Raw genomic sequence first — 23,429 nt, forward strand, 5'->3', positions numbered from 1 at the left:
TCAGTTTCTCCATTTGTAAAACAGGGAAAACAATAGTACTCGTCTATTTCTTAGGGTTATAATGAAGATTAAATGAGATAATGCACGTGAGCAGTACAGAATGAGCAGTCAATAAAGGTTGCATATTATCATCACTATCCGTACTGTTGCATGTGCAAACGAATTTATAAGTTTTAAGGTACCACTTGCTGATTATTTGCAAAGTTCTTCAGTGATCCTGAAGGGTCTCTGGACAGTCAGCAAAAGCAGATGTTTAAGTGCTTTTCTGTTCTCAGGGTCAACTTGTGAAGTCTAAGTCTCCAGGACAGTTAAAACATTTTGAATGTCTCCTTCAATGGTGGAGGGCTTTGAAAGGCCAACTATAACAATTGTGCAAGCTCTTGTACATGGAACTTCACACTTAGGGTTCTCTTTCTATGGGCCGTGGAACAGGGACACCTATAATCCAACTCTCACTTCTCCTAATTTCCTCCCCATGGCAAATAAATGGCTGCTACTGCTATCAACTATGGATTTCTATAACAAGGAAAGAGGAAATGACAAGTGCGCCTTGTGTCATGGGCTCCCTTTCACCCACAAATCTCAGTAACTAGTCAGAGGCAATGGAAATGACCCTACAGGCACACCCATTTTTGTCAATCTGTCAGTTGAAACTGCCTACTTATCTGGGGCAAATTCAGAAAGGTTGTTTATCAGTAAGGTCAGAAAAAAGTAACTTTTGACAAGGCTGCATTTCAAAACCTAATGAATGGACAAATATAACAAACTATTAAAAAATATGCACACTCATAAGAATGAACATTTAAAACCAAGAGAATATCTAACATCTTTAGAACTAAGACACATGAAAAATGTTGTTTAATGCAAAAAGTGAAATGGATTGGATGGCAAAACCTTCTTATATCAAAAAGTACCTATTATAATCCTCGAGTACTTTTAAATATGGAAAAATCACCATTCTTTCAGTGTTTCTGTCTCTCTACTGCAATAATAAACAATCAGAACTCTAGAGCGTCTATAATACTTCAAAGAATGTCACAAAAATTCCTTTGATCGCCAAAATTAAAAAAAAAAAATATGGATCTCATTTTCTAAAATGTGCCAAAGAATATCTTTTAAAAAGAGAATGAAAACAACAGGGACATAGTGTTATAATGGTGAATAATAATTTAGTGTCAATTTAAAGTTTGGGAAACTCTTGCTCTACTAGAGTAGCTACTACTGGATAAACAAATAAACACAACCCTAGATTTCATACCCAATCAGATTTATTAAAAAGTATGGGTATAAATTAGAGTTATGTGTCTGTTAATAAATTTAGAATATTTCTAGAATTACAACAATATCTTAGAAGATGCGTATTATCAAGAATCTTAAGTGCAGAATGTTGCAAATTACACACAGCTAGTATCATACAATTTCCAAAACACAGTTTCTGTGGCAAAGAGATTTTTAATATCTTAACTTTTACCTGTGCACTAAACTTTATCAGCACCATATATTGATTTGGAGTAGAGTCTCTGATGATTTTCATTTGTTCAATTACTTCGTTAAATGGGGCGACAAACTTCATAAGGTCATGACTGGTCATTGTAGCAGGGACTGTGAGAATACACAGCATGGCACTGCGCCTCACATCTTCTTTTAAGGAGGTCATCTTACTAATAAGACAATAATTAGACTGTCTTGAATAGATGAGGTATAGTTAGTTCAGACAACACTAGACAACTGTTATGTCTAAGAAAATAGGAAAAAATAAAACTTGTAATACTTCGCATATCAATTTAAATAGCTTATTATTTTACCTGAAAACATACATGGGTATTTGAAATCAGCATGAAGCAAATCTGTAGTTTTTTTTATTCTCATTAGTTTTTAAATCATAATCTCTCATTATATAACTTAGAAGCACAACTCTTAACTATAATCCCACAGGGTCTAAAAGAGAAAAAAGAACTCTAAGAAAGAGAATTCTAAACTATGAGAATGTGACTGTGAAGGTTACAAAGTGTTGCTGGGTTGGAATAGCTGAAATAGACGGGAAAGAAAAACCTCCCACAACGCAATATACTTTTGAAAAGCTGCAAACTCACTTCAATGGCTGTGATCCAAATGGCTGAGCATTCACTGTTTCCCAGTGGGAACTTAGCAAGTAAGTTAGGACAAGGAGAGTCTTTAAAGAGATCAGCTACCAATTATGCCAGGAGCTGATGGCCCATCTTAGAGATTATCTAGCCGAATGCTTCTTTTCCTTCGGCCTTTGGCCTCGGGCAAGCTTTGTTTGGACCACAGAAAAGGGTAAAAGGAGGTGATGAAATTGCAATCCATTAAATACGTTTTTAGCAGCTGCTCTCGTAAAGATTTGGTGGGGATGTGAGACTGCATCAATGTTCAGTTTTCCAATCATCTTGCATGCCTACCTTCTCAGGAAATTTTTTCCTAGGAAGTATATCTGCAAGTTTCCTTTATAAGGAGAAGCTTTGACCCAATCTACAAGATTAACCAAAGGTCAAATATCTAAGAATTTCTAACACACAATATATGAAAGTATTATCTTTTTAAATCTTAAAATATTCACTTCCTTTAGTGCAAGAGATTTTTCACTGCCCTAAGGCAAAAAATAAACCAACTCAAAAGGAAGAAGGTTTTTCTTACTTTGTCTTGTATAGATGCATAATACCATGGACTATTTCAACTGATGGATTTCCACTGAAGAATGAAATCTGGTCTGGAAGCTGTTTGGATGGAGAATCGGGAGCAGCATTTACACTTTCTTTACTTTGTTCTTTACTTCTCTGTGTAGTGGGGGATGCTTCTGAAGACTTTCTTGCTTCCAGCTCATCTTTCACAAATCAAAAGTTAGCAATTATAAACTGATAGGAAATATGTTGAAGGATTCTAATCAGATTAAAAGTTTGAGTCAAAGAATAAACTTTGAGAGAAAAATTGTAATGTGTTGCATTAAGAACTATATTCACAGAAGAGCTGCATTTTGGGGGCATCTCAACTTGAAAGTGCTTCTCTCTGCCCCATAAAAATCTCATTAACACCCTCAGAAACTCAAGGATGGCTCTTAAATATGGCAGTACCATAATAAAAATAGGTGTCTTCCATCATGCACTCCTAAGTGGGACAAATGTTCTGGGCTATTAAGTTTGAAAACCAAACCTACCAGTTCTGACCACTCCCTTGGTTGGAGTGAGCTGGCAGAGCAAGGGGAGACACAACATGCTTATCTGTATTCATTCATGATCTGCCACTGACCTAGGTGGCAACTCAACTCACTGAACAGAGCTATCAACCCAGTTGTTAAGATTAATTTGGAAGCTGAAATCTCATGTTAGGCAGTCAATGAAAGATAAAAGCATTTTAGAGGTCAAAACTGCAGGCTCATTGACTAACACATATAAAACAGGCATTCAGGGGCTTACATTACAAAAGAAAGTCTAGGATTTTAGAAAGCATACCTGGATTGGACTTCATGGTCTCTATGATCATATCTGTCATTTCTCGACGACCAAGATGCTGATGTATGATTGCTGCTTTCTCCCCTGGTGACTTCCCTTCTAAACAGGCTACAGCTGAAGCTAGTGTCTTCTTTTTGATCTCCTCATCCGACATTTCCCCGGCTAAAGAACACATGAATAATTAATACCTGATAATAAAACAGGCGCCTCTCCACTCTCAATGTATCCATTGATAGGTTTCACTTTTCTCTCTGCTGCCTTCCTCCAAGATGTTAAGATGCCTTTGCAGTGTCCATCTCACTCACCTCTGGGGCTCCTGCAGTGCCCAGCAGTCAATAAACATCCAGTGCAATAAGTTCAGAAATGCAAGGTTGTTCTAGTGAAATTATTCCCTTTAAGGTAAATCATTGAGAACAAGAGCTTGAAAAAGATTTCACAGTGATTACACCCAGATGAACCGACCTTTTTGTAATACCTGGTAAACTGCAACTCTGCATTGAGCACAAAATGAAGGTATCAAGTCATCATTAATGAACAAAACTTTCCAAAACATTTAGGGTAATTATCTTAAACTAATTTGTTAGCCTCATGCTATGAATTATATCACAAAAATCTATGATCATCGTCTTAAATCAATGAAACATAAAAATGGAAAAGAAATTTGGAGACTTGACTGAAATATTCTTAACATGAGTTCTGTCAGGGCAAGGACCAGGCCTGTTTTATCCACCACTTACACCACAGTGCCTAGCACACACTGGAAGCTCTTTAAGAATATACAGACTAAATGATTAAATGAAATCGGTGATTGACCAATGAAGAAGTGTTTATGTGGCTAATGTAGATTTGGTTGACTTTCAGAACTCAGAGATGACTTTCAGCCTTTGAAAAGTGCTCATAACTCATTAAGTCATATTTAATCTTTACTTTGCAGCTCCAAAATTCATACTCAGGAAAGTTTCCAACCATACCATCCTTACCTGCCCATCTCCCTCCCCAAACCAAACAAATCCTCTCGTAATAATTTTCCAAACTGTTTCTTCCCTGCCTTCATAGCACTTATCACAGTTGTAATTCTACATTTATTCTGTAATTAATTCATCTATCTCCCCCAATCAACTGCTGGTGCCATTCAAGCAGGGACCATGTCTGATTCTGCAAACGACTAAAGCCCCCCGCACACAGTGAGCATTCAATAAGTACTTCTTGAATGAAAGATGTTATTGTTAGGTAATTGTTTGAGGTCCAAGAACAGCCTAGTTGCGGCCCCCACCTAAGGAGGTTGTGTGGCTGGTCAGGAAGAGCTCAGACTCTCAAGTTCTGCTTGCTATGTTAGAATCCCAGTTTCACCACTTACAGAGAATCATGGGCAAGTCATTCAATCACTGGGTTTCAGTTTCCCGATTTGTACAAAGGGGCATCCACCCACCTAACCTAATAGAGTTGTTAAGATAATTAAGACAATGCACACGAGTACAGTGCTGGGGTATAGGAAGTATACGAATGTTAGTTATATTTGTTATTATTGTTACCAGGAGCCTAAATAAATTTTTTCAAAAAGAACGATTTAATTTACCCAGGGGCCGTCAGCGTCCCTGGGTTTCTAGTCCCTGCACTTATAAAGCCCAGAGGAAGGCAACTTACAAAACCCCACGATAACCCAGAGCGGGGAGGCGACGCGCCAGGTGTAAACAGAGTGCCCGTGGAAAGGTAAACAGGAGGGAAGGACCGGGAACGTCTTCCCAGAGATGACACCTGGGAAGGCCTCTTAAAGAAAGATGGAATGAGAGGGAACCAACCACCTTTCAGCTTCTTCCTGAGGTAACAGCGCTCGCCGCGGCCTTTCCCCGAGCCCGTACCTCGGGAGGACGGGCTGCCCCCGGGGTCCCGGCACGGGCTACAGGGAAGGCGGCGAGGCCGCGGGACTCACCCGCGGCGCAGAAGCCGAAGCCAGCGGGAACGGGCGAGTGTTCTGCGAGCTCCAGTCGGATAACAACCAGTGACACACTCATAGGGCAGGCGCTGGCCGGCGCGGGCCCCGGCGGGCTCAGGCGAGGCTGGGAGGCGAGCCGACAGGCCGAGCAGCCACGGCGAGGAGCGCCGCCACCACCTCAGCGCGGCTGTCGCCGCCTCAGCAGCAGCAGCTCCTCGCGCAACCCTCAGAGCCACAACCACCTCCACTTCCGCCTCCCGGCCGCCGTCGCTGACCCACGGGGGCACGCATGCGCAGGCCAGCGCGCGCGCCGATTGGCTGGGGTGGCGGCCGCGTGACTGGCGTAGCAGCGTGCAGGTGAGCCTGAGCTCCTCTGGACGGTGTCTCGGAGAGGTCGGGGAAGGAGAGACGGTGCGGGCAGTGTGGGCACTGCCTATGAGTGAGGCCGGTCGGTGCGTTTGCACCCCGGCCCGAGTTAACCTACCCGAGAGGCCTTGCTTGGCCCACTGAAGCTGACGGCGAGGGGTCCCCGATTCCGCTAGGTCTCCTAATTGTCCGAGAAATCCGCGCTGTGCGGAGGCGCTTGCCTCTTTTTGCCGCATTTGACCGCTAGCTCTAGGTGTAGGCGGAGCTGCTTTGTGTCATCCTCACTTTACAGATAGGTACGCTTAGACCCAAGTGAACCCGCCTCTCTGCGGGCCCTGGGGTGGGGGCGGGGGGTGTTAAGGGACTCGACTACAGTGTTTCTGTTAAGGTAGGGCGGTGGGCTGGTTAAGCGCACAGTGCTGGAGATAGATCTGGGTCCTGCTCCCCTTCCCGTCACTGCACAAACGTTTACTGAGAGCCTAGGCATTGTTGGGGTGGTGGGAATATATTGGTAAATAAGATACACACCCAGTTCCTGTTCTTGTGGAGTCGTCCTTGATCACCAGTTTCCTGACCTTGAGCTAGGTTTTGTGTGAAATTGGAATCATATCCTCATAAAGCCGAGAGGATGAAATGAATAGAGCCTGTGACTATATCGGTGTTTCTGAGATTCAGCATTCTTTCCAGTATGTCTGATTGTCTTTGGCATGTAGATATTGAGAACCACATCCATATATATGGCATATGACCAAATGCTATTCTAGGCATATGCTATAATGATATCTGGATGTGTCACAGCACATCTTGGACATGTGTAGGTATCTAGACTATGTGTGCACATAACATGTTCACATGATAATATGTGTCTGTATACCTCGTGAATGTACCCTATGAAATATGTTTCAGTAGACATAGTTTATATTAGGGTTTCTCAATCTCTACACTGACATTTTGGGTCCTGATAGTTCTTTGGGGTGTTAAGCAGCATCCTTGGCCTGACTCACTAGATGTCAGTGGCACTCCCCAAGTGGTGACAACCAAAAATGTCTCCAGAGATTGCCAAAGGTCCTCTTGGGGGCCAAAATTGACCTTGTTGCAAATCATTGGTTTATGTGAAAGTACCTATGCCACATGCACCACAGTATATGCATATAACATGAGACCTCATGTGACCATTTTATAGTATATTTGATGATGTACCAGGTACTAACTTGAGTGCTTTACACACTTTATCTCATGCAGTAGTAACAATTTTATGAGATGGGTACTATAATCGGTCTCATTTTACAGAGAAGGAACCCGAGATTCAGAGAGAGTCACTTGCTCAGGGTCTCACACTTAGTAAGTGGCAGAGCTAGAATTTGATCCTAGGCAATCTGATTCCAGAGCCAACAATTAATATCTACTACACCATCTCCTTAATATATGACAATACACGCTGTATGTGCACATTTATGGCAGCATAGTTTAGGTAGCACATCTATATTATACTAATCTCATTCTGAGAGACAGAGAGAAGACATGTTCTTATGGTACAGAAGGAATGGTGCCAGTTCCAGAGAACTAGAATTGTTAGCTACAGATGGGCAAGTTGGTCTTGTTACAGTTCTTTGAGACTGGCAACCACTAAACCAGTTCCCCTGTTTTCCTCTATTTTCTGATTCGTTCAGTTTATTCATCTTTCCAATTCATTTATACTGAGCACCTGCTATGTGTCTCAACTCTGTGCTAGGCCCTAAGGGATGAATAGATACAAAAATAAGTCCTTGCTTTAAGGGGTATACAATTAAAGGAGCAGATAAACATGAAAACATTTTCTGTGTACTGGGGTAACTGCTGTAGTGAAGGTACGTAGAAGAAGCGGTGGAAATGAAAAAAGAAAATAATAACATAGTCTGCCTGGAAAAAGAAAAGCCTCTCCAGAGGGGTAAAGCTGAGGCTGTTAAGTAAAGTAAATGGAAGTTCAGCAGGCCAATAAAGCAGGAAAGGCGGTTGAGTTAGTGCATGTGGCAGGTACCATCGCCTGGAGATAGGAAAATTCACAGCATTTTCCTGCTCTGAAGAAAGCACTGGGAAGTGGCTAGAACAGAACCATCATCTGTAGATGGAAAGAAGGAGCAAGCTAGTCATGGGAGCATTGCCCACTCATCCATTAGTGGCAGTTTGTGGAGGACAGTGTCCTCAATGAGGATGAAAGTCAGCCCTTCAGACCCCAGAGACACTTTTCATCTCTGTTAAGGCCTCACACACAATGTGTTGATGCTTTTAGGAGCTTATAAATAAATTTCTCCTTCCATCGTAAACTTTGGCCTTGGCATAGGACCCTAAAACTGGAAATGCAAATCAACCTCTAAAGTTTTCATTTTAAATTTGACTCCCCGATTCAGCAAAATTCCAATTACACAAGAAGCACATATCATCCTGAAGTTTAACTGCTGAAGCATCCTCTCTTTAGATTCTTAGTTTATTGAATCCTTATGGTGGCACGGCGTTGACTTTCATGAACTCGTAGGTTGTCTTACCAACCTGGTTTGCTCTAACCAGGTAAGCTTTTTTAACTAAAGAAATCACATGAAAAGCTTAAGGATTTTCATGAAGAACTGACTGCAAATAGAATTTGCTTTAATTATTTTCTCCCCAGGTTTTTATTTCAAACCTTACGAAAAGTCGAACGAGTAGGTAACGATCTCTCATTTACCCTTCATCATGTACCTTTCCCTTAGATTGCCTAATTAACGTTTGTCGTATTTGGTTGTCTCTCTCCATGTGTCTATAGGTATATATATGTATGTGTGTATGTGCATGTTGTGTGTATGTCTGTTTGTTCTCTGAACCTTTTGAAAATAAGTTTAAAAAAGAGACAATAGAGTACAGTTAGGAGGCCATCGCAGTAATCTGGAGGGGTGATGTGTGATGGCGGCATTGTAAGTACTGGGAGAAGGTGAGTACAGGGCATCTCGGGAATATACAGGAGCCAAAAGAGGTTTCAGGAAGGAAGTGACAGGTAAACTACCACCTAAAGGGCAGTTTGAAATTAGCCAGGTAACAGGTGGAAGGGAGCATCCCAGGCCAAGGAAATAGCATACAAAAGGCCTGGTAACAGAAAGAGAACCTCACAGTTTGAGGAAGCTACATGTAGATTTGTGTGTCTAGATCATCCAGGTTAGAGGCGTGAAAAGCAGAGGAGGCAGATCATAAAGGTCCTTTTCAGTCAGGTTAAGGAAGTTTATCTCGAGGGCAATGGGGAGCCATGGAAGGTTTTAAATGGGGTTAGGATGTGATCAAATTTGCATTTTTGAAAGATTACTGTGGTCGAAGAGTGAAGAAAGAAGAAGGAGGTTCAAGAAGAGGCAAGAGGGCTTTCAGGAGGCTATTGCAATAATCTGTGGGCGAGATAATGGCAGTGAGAGTGGCGAGAGTTAGTGGAGATTTTCAGGAGGAAGAACTGAGAACACAGAGCAACTGGAGTTGAGGAGGCTGGGTGGAGGACTGAGGGAAGTCAGATGAATCCCGGTTTCCTAGCCCTGGTCAACTAGGTGGATGCTGGAGCCCTTTACTGAGCTAAGGCACCCAGCAAAAGGAGTAGTCAGGGAGGGCGGAGATACTGAGTTTAGTTCTGGTTGTGGTTTGAAGCGTTTGTTGGAAATCAGTGGAGCTGTCCGCTTGGCACCCCTGAGCTCCAGGATGGAGGTCCGGATCAGAGGCAGCAAAGGTAAACTGTGCCCTGTGCCTTCTCATGCAGCCTTGGCCTCAACATGTACATAAGGCGGCTTTTCCAGCCCTCCCATCTCCAGAGGGCATGGAGGGCAGCCTTCCTGAAACAAAACCAGTGCAGGCACCGGGGAGCCCCGCGATGGACACATTCTGGAGGTGGCCCCTACAGAGCCGTGATTTTTGACATGAGTGGAGTTCTCATTCCTTCTCCAGGAAGAGTGGCTGCAGGTGAGCTCTTCATTTTATTTCATTTTTAGAGACCAGAGTTGGGGTGGGGGAACGGAGGGTGGTAGTGGGGAGACAGAGAGGAACATTTGGGGAGCAGTGTGTCGCAGCGAGTAATATTCTGGCTCTTGAATCAAATGCCAAGCACCTCTTAGTGGCTGAGTATCTTGGGCAAATTATTCAACTTCTCCAAGTCTCCGTTTCCTCATCATTAAATTAGTGCTAATAACAATCCCTGCCGCTTTGGGGTTTGAGGAGAGTGAAATGAGAATCCATGGAAAGCACTTGCTCAGCACAGGGAATGCTCATCTTAAATTCTCAGTAAGTGATAAAACTATCATTGTTAATGTTACTGGTAGAATTTAACTGCCTTTCCCTGAGAACTGCTACTTTTGAAATCTTGAATGCTGAAATTCCCCCACCTTTGATCACAATCTGCCCTCTTCTAGCAACCTTTCTGTAAACCAAGGGTTCCCAACCCACTGGTCCACAGCCTGTTAAGAAGTGGGCCGCACAGCAGGAGTTGAGCCACAGGCAAGTGAAGCTTCATTGGCTCCCCAGCACTGGCATCCCCGCCTCAGCTCCGCCTCAGATCATCAAGCATTACACTCTAATAAGAGCACCAGTCCCTGGTGCCACAAAGGCTTGGAGACTGCGGCTGTAAACCTACATGATAAAACCTCTTGTCTCTAATCCTTTATCAGCTCCTCCCAGTTTTACATTTCCTACTCAACTGACTTAAGCTTGGTTAGTTTTGGCTACAGGTGTTGGAAAGTCGAACAAAACAGTGACTGAAACGAGATATAAATTTATTTCTTTTGCACATGAAAGGCCTGGCATGTGGTCTGGGGCCAGTAGGTTTTCTATGACATCAGGGACTTTAGGCTCTTTCTGTCGTATTGCTCCGTGGTGAGTACTGTTCATTTCCAGTTTCACCTCATTGTCTGTTTTGGCTGCTTCACCTCCAGTCATTACATTCTCATTCCAGCCAGCAGGAAGGAAAAAGGGTCAAACAGCTGTCCTTAACCTTTTGATTTACTGTAGTGGCTGGTTCAGCAATTCTCCATGGCAGATCAAATCAAGAACAGGTTTTCTATACTCCTGTGTAAAAAAATTACCCAGCTATGCAAACTTGCTAAGTGAGCTATTTTTTTTTTTTTTTTAAGCTACAGAGGTAGCTAGGCCCTTGGCCTCTCTATTCTTCCACTCACATCCCTCTGCTTTTACCACAGGGCCATTCCGAACTGCCCTGCGAGTCTTCATAGCCCCGACCCCAAACCTTCAGACATGGCAAACAGCTGAATCTCCTCTTTTACAGGGAACATAAAGGTTACTGAGGAGGAATTTTCTCGATTTTCTTCAGAATATCTTGAGAACCTATTTGCTTCTGTCCCCTGCATCCAGTCCTTGAGAGCCTGCATTTCGTCTCTTAGGTTAAATTAAGAAGCTTTTGCCTGGCATTCAAGGCCTCTCACAGTCAGCCCTCCTGTCCTTCTGTAAACCAGTTTTCACCATGTGTCCACATTTCAGCTGCCGTAGACTACTTGATATTCTCAAAACTTGCCAAACACATTTATAGTCCTGTGCCTTTGCAAGTTCTATTCCTTCTGCTGGCGGCTACCCTTCCCAGCCATCTCTGCCTACTCAGATCCTACTCATATTTTTAATGACAAGCTAAATGGTATATTATTCAGCTCAGGGCACTCTTTTGAGCACTCAGTAAATCTTGTGGCCATCTTAAGCAAATACTAGAATTAAGATCATCTGAAATACCATACTCTTAATATTTTTTGTACATGTAAGCCAGAGGTCAGTCAGTTACAGCCTGTGGACCAAATCTGGGCTGCTGGTATATGGCTTTGTATGGCTTGTCAGCCAATGATGGTTTTTATGGTTTGAATAGTTGCAAAATGTCAAAACAAGAATATTTTGTGACATGTGAAAACTATACAAAATTTAAATATGTGTCTGTGAAAATGAAGTTTTTTTGGAACACAACCATGCCCATTCATTTACATTCTGTCCACGTCTGGCCCTTTTCAGCGAGTCGCCAACTCCTGATGTAAGCTACTAGTTTATTATTAAATTGGCATACGCATGACAAAAAACTCAGAGTGCAGCCCAAACACCTTAGCATTTTATTCAAGTAGTATAATGTGATCATGTTTGTCACTGTGATGGAAGTAAATGCTATCTGTGTGGGCTTTTTTCCCCCTCTGTTATTTTAATATTCAGATTGAGCTTTTTTTTTCTTTTTTGGTATATTTATTGGTCATTCAGTTTTCCCTTTCTGTGAACTGTTCATTTTTGTTGATTTGAAATAATAACTTTTTTGTCTACTATATCACTTGCAAATATTTTCTCTCTTCTGTGTTTTTTTTTATTCATAATGCTTTTACCATACCAAATTTTTTTATTTTTTCATTTTAGAAAAGTTGGCACCTTTATTGCTTTGGGATTGGGGGGAGGTAGTCAGGAGCTCTAAATGGGCGGGTCTGCTTTCTCTTCACCTTCACAGGCTTATGGCTGCACAGGTTAGCACTGGCTCTGCGGGTAGTGGTCACCAGTGGATCCAGTTGGTACTCATTCTTGTGGATCCTGAGCCGGATGCTTCTGAGGGACGCCTGAGCAGTGGGCCACGCGTAGGAGGTGGCTGGCTTTCCCTGGCCAGATCTCTACTTCGTGACACCCACCACACCTTTACTGTCAGCCGCCGGCTCCACGTCCACTGTCTTGTGGTGAATCAGCCCACTATCGGGTCAGGTGCTGTACGTCTGTTTGCCCCTCTTGATCAGGAAGCTGGAGCATCTCAACACACCACCTCTTGCAGGTGTGTGGACCTGGTGTCAGCCCCTCTCAGTGCGGAGGCTAAAGATGGAAAGAGCCAAACTTTTCATTTTTGATGTTATCAAAATCATCTGTTTTTCTTTATGGCTTGAGCTTGATGAAAGTCTTTTCTTCTTCATAAAGATGTTCTGTATTGTTTTTTAAGTTTTAGAGTTTCATTTTTCTGATTTGGGTATTTAATCTGTTGGGAATTTATTTCTTGACGTTGTGAAATAGGGATTTAATTTTTTCCATATTGAAATTCAGTTATACCTGTCTTAGTTATTGAATAGTCTGTGCTAAAGGTGCATAAAACACAAAGGTAAATTTCCAGCTGCCATCTCCAGCTGTTGGCTCCAGCCTTCATCGGTTATCATTGTGAAAAGTTTTGTATTTGTCCTTTAAAAAAATGCCTAAATACATATAGGAGAGTAAGTGTATGGTGTGTGTGTAGAATGCATATACACAAATTGGTTCATATTCTCCAAATTGTTGCACACCTTTTTATTTTTTTGACTCAGTAGACTATCTTAACGACTTTTCACATCAGTAGACATAGGTCTGATTCAGGGGTTAGCAAACATTTTTTATCAAGGGCTAGATAGGCTTTGCAAGCAATATGTCTCTGTCACAACTCTTCAGCTCCACTGTTGTAAAGAGAAAGTAGCAATAGACAATAGTGAAGTAATAGTTGTGGTTGTGTTCTAATAAAACTTTATTTACAAAAACAGATGGAGACAGATTTGGCCCCTAGGCCATATTTTGCAGACCCTTGGTCTAGTTTATACGTTTTAATATCTGTGTGATATTCCATTATATTGAGCTACCATAGATCACTTAACACACCCTTTATTAAAATACATTTAAGTTTCTAGTTCATTTTTCAAAAAAGCAACTCTGTACAAACAGCTTTGTACATAAATCTTTGCTTACTTTTATAAGTATATCTGTGAGAGAAATTCCTAGAAGTGGAATTACTCTATCAAATATATGTGCATTTAGAATTTTGCTCTCCGTGGAGGTTGTACTTGTTTACATTCCCATCAACGGTGCTTGAGAGCGCCAGTTTCCTTAAGTGTTTGCCAACTCTGGGGCCATAAAAAATGCTATATGCTTTAGTTCTAAAATTAAAGAAGTATTACTCTTTGGATTGAGTTATAAAAACCTTGCTGTTCTCAAAAGACATACAGCAAATTGGTAACATGTTTATTTCTGAAGAATGGGATTGCTTGTCATTTTCTTTTCTTTTTTATACCTTCCTACATTGTCTGAAATATTTTCAATGCATAGTCACTACTTTAACAAAACAAAAGATATTCGTAAATATATTGTGTCTTAGATATAACTATGAATGCTATGTATATTTTTAGCCCATAGCAACTGTATTATAGAAAGAAAAAACCTTGTACAAGAGCAAGCAGCCCTGTCCAAATGTTTCTAGTATACACAAATGCTGATCTATCCATTCTTAGCTCTTCGTGGATAGAAATTTTCTTCTTTATTCCATAAAGGCAGCATCCCCCAAGTGAGTGACCTAATGTATATAAGCCAGCTAATGAGAGGCCAGGGAGGAAAATTCATAATGCAGAGTCCAGTCATCTCAAGCAGGTGGTAAGGATGCAAGGCTTAGCAGCAATGTCCCCTCTGTCACACAAATTAGGATCGCTATTCCCTTGGAGATCTCAGGCTGAGATTTTTCATTTCCTGAATTTCTCCAAAGAACGCACTTGACTCCACAGTGATGCCACAGGAACTGGTATGGTAATTCCCCTAAGGTCCCTGAACCCCAGCCATTTGCTGATGTATTTTGCTTATTTCAAATTTTACTTCCTATATAGAGTGGGAGGTACAAAATCACATCCCTTCTGGAACTATATTGAAGGCTTTCTACTCAGGTGGTGAAAATGGGCTCTGGATGAAATTTATGAGAGGAGAAACAACAAAAGAGGATTTCCTACGAGAATTTGGGAGACTCTGCTCTGAAATTGTGAGTGATAAACCTACTTGAATTTCCATATTCTTTTTGCCTAGAGTAGTGGATGTAACACTCATTCATATTTATTAAACTGCAAATAAAGAAGTGAAAGTCTACTAATCCATTATAAGTTTTTAAGCTATTTCTTCCTTCCCCGGGTACTCAACTTTAACTGCATATACGAATAAGTAAAATCATTCATGGTTGAAATCTCAGCTTACAGACTCCGTCAGCTACCGTTCATCTAAAATGGGAGCTGTCTGATTAATGGCCTTGAGCAGAAAGCTTATTTAAGGCAATAATATTGAGCCTTTTCACTGTACTACACATTTTTCTAAGCTCTTTATATTAACTCATATAGGCTTCAGTAACCCTGCTAAAATAAAATTTAAACTATAGTAAATAAAGTTCTTTGGCTAGATGGTGGTGATGGCTGTACAACAAGGAATGCATTTAATGACACTCAACTAACTGTACACTTGAAGTTGTTAAAATAGTGTATTTTATGTTACGTATATTTTACTATGATTATATGTATGTGTGTATACACACACACACACACACACACACACGCACACAGTCTTAAAAACAATATGCTAAGTGAAAGAAAAAGCCAGTCAAAAAAAGACCACATATTGCCACATATTGTGTGATTCCATTTACATGAAATGTCCAGAATAGGTAAATTGTAAGAAACAAAGTAGATTAGTGATTTTCTAGGACTGGGAGTGTAGGGGGTGGTGGAGAGTGACTGCTGATGGATATTGGGTGTCTTTTCAGGGTGATGAAACTGTTCTAAAATTGATTGTGGTGATGGGTGCACAACTTCATGAATATAATAAAAACCATTGAATTGTACAGTGTACGTGTGTGAATTGTATGGTGCGTGAATTATATTTTAACAAAGCTGTTATAAAATGCATGCATGTATATGCCTGTGTATAAAGTAGCAGACTTGCTTTTGCAGATTTGAAAGAGTTTTCAAAACCCACACAGATTGAATTTAAAAGCAAATAATTGATCAGAAACTGAAGTTCATCATGGTGATGCTGAGGCAATACAAAATCATTAAATGGCTTCTGGATGATTAAAAATTAAAAATTAAATGTAGCCTCTTTTGGTATCCTGCTACTTTTTGAAATTGATAAACTATAAGTATAATAAAGAGCTCATTTAAGTGGAATATTGAGAGAAATAGCTCCATTCCCTAATCATTGTAACCCTAATTCTAAGCACTTTTTAAAACCTTGTATGTAAAGTTCTGCATGATGGCCAGGGGAGAGGATTCCTTTAGGCACCAAGCCAAAGGCCAGGCAGGACTTTTACAGCCAGGCAGCCCTTGGAAGCTGCAAATATGTATTTTCCCCTGTTTTTACTCTTAATAAGCTATTTTTACTCTTAATGATTGCTGGTTCTCCTGTCTCCTCCCCATTCTTAGTCAAAGACTTCTGTGCCTGTGGATTCCTTTTTCTCTGTGCTGACCAGCAAGGAAGTGGCGAAGCAGTTCCAAGTGATGACTGAGGCCATAACTCGCATTCGGGAGAAAGGCCTGAAGACTGCGGTCTTGAGCAATAATTTTTATCTATCCAATGGGAAAAGCTTTTTTCCCCTGGACCGGAAACAGTTTGATGTGGTAAGCTTGAAGTGATCCAGAACAATGGTCAAAACAGAGTGCAACATTTAGCTGCCTTTTAGCAGCTCTGAGTGAACGGTTTTTTATTCAGTCACGTAACTACGTTAGGTTTAGAAATAACAAGTTGAAAAGAGAACTTTTAAAATATCACTGCGCTCTTAGCAAGGCCAGACATTTATGAAATTTGTTAACTGGTTGAAATCTCAGCTTACAGACTCCCTTATATTCTAAATTTGAACAATAGTTTCATATAACACACTCGCTTCCGTCAGCCCTCACATTTTAATGGGCTCTTTGACCTTTTTTATTCAAAGACCAACCATATTGCCTCCTATTTCTATGGCATTAATCCTTACACCGGAATTGTTCGATAAAGCTTATTGCAATAATGGAAATGTACAGTATGGTTGTGACTAGTAACATATGGCTATTAAGCACTTGAAATGTGGCGAGTGCCACTGTAAATAATCACATTATGTCTAATGGCTATTGTATTGAACAAATGCATGCAGTGTTAGACTGTCAAAGTACCGTGAGAATATACTGAGTTGAAGGATATCCTCTATGAAGGATTCCTCCTGTTTCCCTAAGAGAAGATAGATTATTATCCTGGGATAGATATGAATTATTGATAGATGACTTGCTTAAACTTCATTCGAGCAGAAAAGAAATTCAGTTGAGCAGTTACTATGTGCCAGGTACTGGCTAGGTATAAAGGGATACTGAACCTGTCGACTGTGAGAGATTATTCTGCCCCCTGGAATACACACTCGCTACTCGACTGTGAGAGATTATTCTGCCCCCTGGAATACACACTCACTACATTTCAAGTGCTTAGTCACCACATGCGGCTAATGGCTACTATACCGGAGATAAAGCATTTCCATCATTGTAGAAAGTTCTATTGGATAGTGCTGTTTTAGAACATAAGATCCAGTAGAATCGACGGGCAGAAGTTCAGAGCACAAGTGTTGGAAGTTAACCTCTCAACCTAATTCTGTTTCTACCGTCTACCTTTTCCTTGCTCCTTAAAGGAAGCCTAGCAACGACAGAGTTCTCTACCCTCTGGACACTTTGCCTGGCTCCTTACCAACTTGGATTGCTGTTTTCTCCACTCTTCCACAAAGTGGCCCTCCTCCAAGCTCCATCCCCTCTCCTCCAAGTGCTCAGGGACATTGGCCAGATTCCAATCCTGTCTCCGCAGCTTGTGAGCTTGGTGACCGTGGCTGGTAGTCTTGCTTCCCTGAACCTCAGTCTCCTCACTTGCAATACAGAAATAGCAATTTCTTTGTTGTAGTTAGCTGTGTGGATCCCAGGAGATAATGCATGCAAAGCACTCCGCAAAGTGCCTAACATTGTTAAGTATTCAATACACTGTGATTATTTTTAGAGATCCCTTCCATCAAGTGCGGCTTCATCTAGACAAATTAAGTTGGCTGAGCTCACACTGGGCCTTTCCACTAAAAGTTATGGTTTAAAAGATCTGCGAGCTTCTTTAAAACAACGGACTTGTTTATTCAGACTTCACTAGCTCTCTGGCATGCGCTTTCCAGCAGTTTTTCTAATGGGTTTTCATATTCTTGGTCTGCAGGAGACCTGGAGTTTTAAAAATCCATTTCCTCAAGAGCAAGGGTTTAGGTGTTTGTTCTCTAAAGCTATAAGAAAAAAAAATTTTTTTTGATAGGGGTAAAGATAGTGTAACCACTACTGTGATCTCCATCGGCACTAGAGGCTGCAACCAACATTAGAGGAATCTGTCTCTGCTGAGGTGTGTGTGGCTTCTAAAAAGCATTTCATCTGATTTTTTTAATTAAAATAATTTTACATTATTTTTTTGTTGGAAAATAACACATTATATAAAATTTACGATCTTAACTATTTTTAAGTGTTAAGTATATTCAGATCGTTGTGAAACCAACCTCTAGAACTGTTTCATCAGGTAGAACAGAAAGAGAAGGGCAGGGATTTTATCAAACTTAAATCTTAAGAATTTTTTTAACTTTCCCCGCATGTAATCACCTATGAGAAGAGATGTCTGTTTGTCAGAGCTTGGCCCCATCCCCTGGGCTCCCAGCCCTCTCTCATCTTGTTCCAGCTGGTACCGCCTTGCAGCATCCCTGCAGCCCGATACATTGATGGCAGTCTGTAACGCCCAGCTGCCTCGCTGTCTCTACCGACATTTCCTATAGGAGCTTCTTTGTCTTTTAGCACGTGCAGGTCCTCAGGAGACCAGGAAGAGTAGGTAGAGAGGTCCAGGACATTGATTTACCAGAAAGCGTAGTTTTCACACAACTCTGAATAACACCAACATGGAGTAGAGTTTGTCCTTGGTCTTGGAGAGAGGGTCATTCCAGGAGAGAGCCAGGGATTTAGTTCTATTCTTAGGGTGGACCCGAGGCTATGGCTATAGGCTGCTATGGTCATTTGAGGCGCACTTTATAGGAGATTAAACCCTGGGAACCTTGTAAGAGGACTTCGAGGGGGTTGCTGGATGAGAGATGACCTAACACTAGGATGGCTTTTTCAGGGTTCTCTTGAATACTCGGCAGCTCCCCTGGTTCCAGATCAGATACACAGTTAAAACAAGGCCATCATCATACAGGAGGCTCTTGCAAGAAAGGAAGTATCTTTGCCTCTGACGGTCTCTTTGGTGTTAGCCCTCCTGTGGGATTTATCTGTATAAATTGAGTATGGTTGTTTTTTAACTTCTAAAATATAGATACTTCGTTGATAACAGTAAATAGTGCCTGATTTCTGGGGGGAAAAGGTGAAATACTTCCCCTAAAGTCGAAATGTACAGCTTTTCCTCTGCCCAGTGTAGCCACAATATCTCACATCAACAAAATGCTTTGTCATTTTGGAACTCATTCAAGTTTTGCCTCAACCATTAAGATAGGCGAGATGGCTATTAGTATTCCCATTTTACTGATGATGAAACTGGTTCGCAGAAAGTCACTGTATCTGAACCCGGACTTCGATTTTCTGAGTTTGCCTCCATCTTGTAACCCACTAATTCCAGATTACTCAAATTACAAAAGCACCATCATTTCCTATCATAATGCTCTTAAGTTACCTGTGACAAATCTCAACTGTCCTCCTCTGCTCTTCATTTTTAAAAAATATGGTAGCGTGCATATGGGAGCACCACTTTTAGAGACATTTCTCTCTCATTCCTGTCGCTTTCTCAGGTCGTAGAGTCCTGCCTGGAAGGTGTCTATGAGCCAGACCCCAGGATTTACAAGCTGTGCCTGGAGCGTCTCAGCCTGCAGCCTTCTGAGGCCATCTTTCTTGATGATCTTGAACAAAACCTCAAAGCAGCTGCCAGCCTCGGTCTTCACACCATTAAGGTAATGGCCGCTGTTTTTTGAGCCCCTACTGTGTGCCAGGCCCAAGTGTAAGCATTTCTATGCTGTCCTCTTCCATTCGTAAATGTAGCTGCCTTTAGTGGTTTTCTCCCAAATTGCCATAGTCTTTTATTATTATTATTAATTATTATTATTATTAATTATGAAATCTGAGTGACTACCTGCTTGTATTTTCAATGGGAAGTAAGACAGACGTGTACTAAGAAGGCAGTTCCAGAAGCGTTACACAAGGAGATGGCTAGCAGGCTTTGGACCTTTGGGAGGGCTGTCAGGCTGCTCTGGTGATGCTCTTCTGGGTGCGAAGCCAGCAGCCACCAGCCACACAAACCACCCCAGACCATAGCTGTGAAAATGAGAAGCCACGTGAAGAGGTTCTCTGTCCAGCTTCCACATTTGGGTTTTCACCATGAAGCCGACAGGCCCACAGGGACAGAGTGGGTGCTGCAGCCCAGTATTCTGCCATCCTGGCATGAAGGGGTATCATGGACTCTTCCCAGCAGATAGAAAGTGTAATGTGGTTAGGAATTAAATGGAAGAGGAAACACAGTCTGCATCTTCCTCATTAGGTGAATACCTTGATTTCAAAGTCTTTAGTCAGAAAACTGACTTCTTGGATAGTTCCCTCTAAAAACTATCCTCTTATTGAGCAGAGAGAGGTCAGGGTTGACTGATGGCAAGTTCAATATTTTCTTTAAAACCAGGTGAATGATCCAGAGACTGCAGTAAAGGAATTAGAAACTCTTTTGGGTTTTACGTTGAGAACGGTTATCCCAAACACCTGCCCTGTGAGAGAGACAATGGAAATTCCAAAAGATTCCTTAGAGAAGTACCTCAAAGACTTACTGGGGACCCAAACTACAGGTATTTAAGTTTTTGCATTTTGCTAACTCTTTCCCAGGCTAGGCTTTCAGTCTCACTTTCTCACTTGCAAACCCAACAGAATGTGCTGGAGACAAAGCAGCAATGTCGTGAGGAAAACAGCCGTTGGGCCCAGTGGACCTGAGTGCTGCTTGGGGAAAAGCATGAACTTCCTTGTTTCTGGATCCCCACCTGAGGGTGTGGAGTCGCAGCAGTCACTGCAAAGGACTGTCACAGTCCAGGAGAGGGACCTGCGGGCTGCAGTATGTGTGCCCAGGGGTGTTTGAGTGTTTCTCATTTTTTAGAGATGACAGCCTGTTCGTAAAGGTGACTTAAAAGTTGCATGAATATAAAACTAATTTGATTTTATTAATCAATGTCACCACAATAAATTTTAATAAAAAAATAAATAGGATTTTTTTTCTAGAAATAAAATGTGACGAGCTGTCTGCATCTCTTTACAGGTCCTACCCTTATTTTCACATTCCACCCTGAAAAATCAGGTGCCTCTTGAGCTCTTAAGGTGTTTCTTCCTGGTAATAGAGTTTTGTCTGACCCATTTATTTGATCCTTGAAAAAGACTTTTTGTATGGAATTTCACGTTATGATGTTTTCTGGTGATTGGAGTATTCTTAGTGCCTGTACGAAGTTGAGGGCATCCTTCCTCCCATCCAAGTACTGACTAAGCCTGACCCTGCTTAGCTTCTGAGATTAGAACGAGATCAAGTGCATTCACAGTGCTATAGCTGTAGACTGAGTGGCCCTAGCTGACCAAGCCAGATAACTCAGGCAAACTCCCATTTCCTGCTCTTCTGACCAAGTGAAATGAATCTGTGTCCAGAGTTCAGTCTTATTATGAAGCCGAGGGCTAATTAGGATGTTTCTGCAAAGGAGCCAAGGAATTCAGCCTACCGGGGTGGGAAATTGCATCTCATGAAAGCAGCTTTGGCTCAAGCCGTAGGCCTCTGCATAGCTCCTTTCAGCTGTCATGCCAGTGTCAGACGTGGTTTGGCTGAGTATGGGCTAAGAGATGCACAAGGGCACTTTTTATCCTCAGGCTTAAGGCATTCCATTTAGAAAGATGGGTTGCCATGACTGTGCTTGTGGTTGATAAACAGAACTAAAATGCTTTTCTTCAGAGTAGGAGTTGGCAAGAAGGACAAAATTAGACACCAATGCAAAGTGAGAATATTATTGTGGTGTAAATCCAGTGGCCTTTTCCACACTGTAGCAGCATGTGATTCTGGACCCGAGCAAGCGGGTCCACCGCTTTTGGTACCCAGGGACGAGGTGCTTGTAAATCAGAATGTTCTGCATCCCAGATGCTGAACTCATTAGAAAGAAAGAACGTCTTTCAGGTCTGTCCTCCAGAGCTGGTTTGAGTTTTCTTTATTTCCAAACTTACAGGCCCATTGGAACTACTTCAGTTTGATCACAGGCTGTCCAGTCCAACTTACTACATCAGGCTCGCAGACTATCAGCTGCTTCTGAGGAAGAAACCCCCGGGGACCCTCCTTCCACCCACCTGCACAGTAGAGAGAGAGTTCAGGTAAATTCTCAGGGCCCGGGGCACACTTGCCCCCCTTGCCTCTGCAGCACAGCCCCTGAGCAGACAAGCCAGCTCTCCATCAAGTGTCCTGAGACCTTTAAAACTACAACTATGACTCTCCAAAATTGTTTCAAATAAGAACATGTAACCTAATTTTATTCATGTTTGTTTTCTTTACCTAAATCTGTAGAAGAGAATTTTTTTAGAACTTCTAGATGCAAAAAGATGTTATTGAGATATTCTTTATTCTCACCCTTTAGTCTTAAAGATGAAGACCTTTAGTCTTAACATCAATGTATTAGTGGGGCTGTAACCCAACAAGTGGCTGTGAGTTGATGGTTGTGGAAACTGGGTGATGGGTACATGGGAGTTTTTTATATGAATCTATCTACATATACATATATATGTTTGAGAATTTCCATAGTAAAATGTTTAAAAGAATAAATGGATTACAGCTCATTCCAAATAAAATGGCTTCCTTTGTGAATAGGGAAATTTAAACATGGTTGGAAAAAAAAAAAAAAAAAAAAAAAAACGAGCTCCACATGTCTTGGAAGTGAGTACTAAAGCGATGAATGGGCCCTGGGGTGGGACTTCCTCCCTGGAAGACTTCTACTTCCTCCTTCCTTCCAGCCATTATACTCTGCAGAAGGAAAGTTGCAGAGAGTAGTGGGGACAACGCGATTTTGGCTCCTGACTCTTTCTTCTTTCTTTACTGTCTCCCCTGGACTTTTGGTTCCTGAAATTTGACTTCTCCAAGTGTTGCAGGGACCGATGACTGATGATTATGAAGCCTTAGGAGTTTATCAGAGGAGAAAACCTATAGATATTTCTGAACATTTGTACATATGCCCATGTAATAGCAGGAATGTATTTATGAAAGAGAGACTCTGAAATACAAAACTACTGCTCACTCTGTCTTATGCATCCTGCTGGCAAACTCTCTGACCATTCCCAGAGATACTGAGGAATTTTGGAGTGCTAGAATGACATTCCAAAAATCCAGGAATGCACAGAATTTCCATTTTAGTAAAGGAATAAAATGTGCATTTGAAAATGAAACTTAATATGGTATCTGCTTATGAAATGCCAAATGTAAATTTGAACTACTATTTTGGAAAACAGTATGACACGATTTCTTAAAAACCTCAGAGTAGTCAGACTTTTAGACTTTATAATTCCAATTAGATCTCTCTTAAATAGAGGGAAAAAACTGTATGCATTAATATGGTCACTACCATGTAGTTTATAATAAAAATTGGAAACACTCTAAAGTTAAAATAATTGGGAAATGATTAGGAGTAAACCTTGGTATGTCTAGTTGTTGAAATAACAACAGTAATAATAACAGCTAACATTTACTGAGTGTTTAGTATCTTCCAGGACTATACTAAATGCTTTGAATTATTAACTCACAACAACTCCGTATGTTACTATTATGATCCCCATTTTACAGATGAGGAAAGTGAGGCTTAGATTGAACTGAATTCAGTCTAATAAATATTAGGTTATTCAGAT

At 41.3% G+C, this 23,429-nt stretch overlaps 2 protein-coding genes across 3 annotated transcripts in view; one reads left to right on the plus strand and one right to left on the minus strand.

Annotated features, from left to right (window-relative positions):
* LOC107513255 (BRCA1 associated protein) overlaps positions 1 to 5,660 on the minus strand; it is a 38,143-nt gene extending 32,483 nt beyond the window's left edge. For both annotated transcript variants that reach the window (XM_036220781.1, XM_016149722.2), the window contains exons 1-4: positions 5,398 to 5,660; positions 3,468 to 3,629; positions 2,656 to 2,842; positions 1,472 to 1,661 (exon numbers count right to left, since the gene is read on the minus strand). In XM_036220781.1, coding sequence (XP_036076674.1) covers positions 1,472 to 1,661; positions 2,656 to 2,842; positions 3,468 to 3,629; positions 5,398 to 5,479 — 621 coding nt within the window. In that variant the 5' untranslated portion in view covers positions 5,480 to 5,660. The remainder of the gene's footprint in view (positions 1 to 1,471; positions 1,662 to 2,655; positions 2,843 to 3,467; positions 3,630 to 5,397) is intronic.
* Positions 5,661 to 5,689: 29 nt separating this feature from the next.
* The window catches only part of ACAD10 (acyl-CoA dehydrogenase family member 10), a 41,110-nt gene continuing 23,370 nt past the window's right edge, over positions 5,690 to 23,429 (plus strand). The window contains 7 exon segments of the mRNA XM_036220942.1: positions 5,690 to 5,757; positions 9,509 to 9,708; positions 14,370 to 14,518; positions 15,945 to 16,139; positions 19,328 to 19,486; positions 20,206 to 20,365; positions 21,770 to 21,911. Coding sequence (XP_036076835.1) covers positions 5,690 to 5,757; positions 9,509 to 9,708; positions 14,370 to 14,518; positions 15,945 to 16,139; positions 19,328 to 19,486; positions 20,206 to 20,365; positions 21,770 to 21,911 — 1,073 coding nt within the window.

Source organism: Rousettus aegyptiacus, unplaced genomic scaffold, assembly GCF_014176215.1.
Source record: "Rousettus aegyptiacus isolate mRouAeg1 unplaced genomic scaffold, mRouAeg1.p scaffold_m13_p_5, whole genome shotgun sequence".
Taxonomy (NCBI): Eukaryota; Metazoa; Chordata; class Mammalia; order Chiroptera; family Pteropodidae; genus Rousettus; species Rousettus aegyptiacus.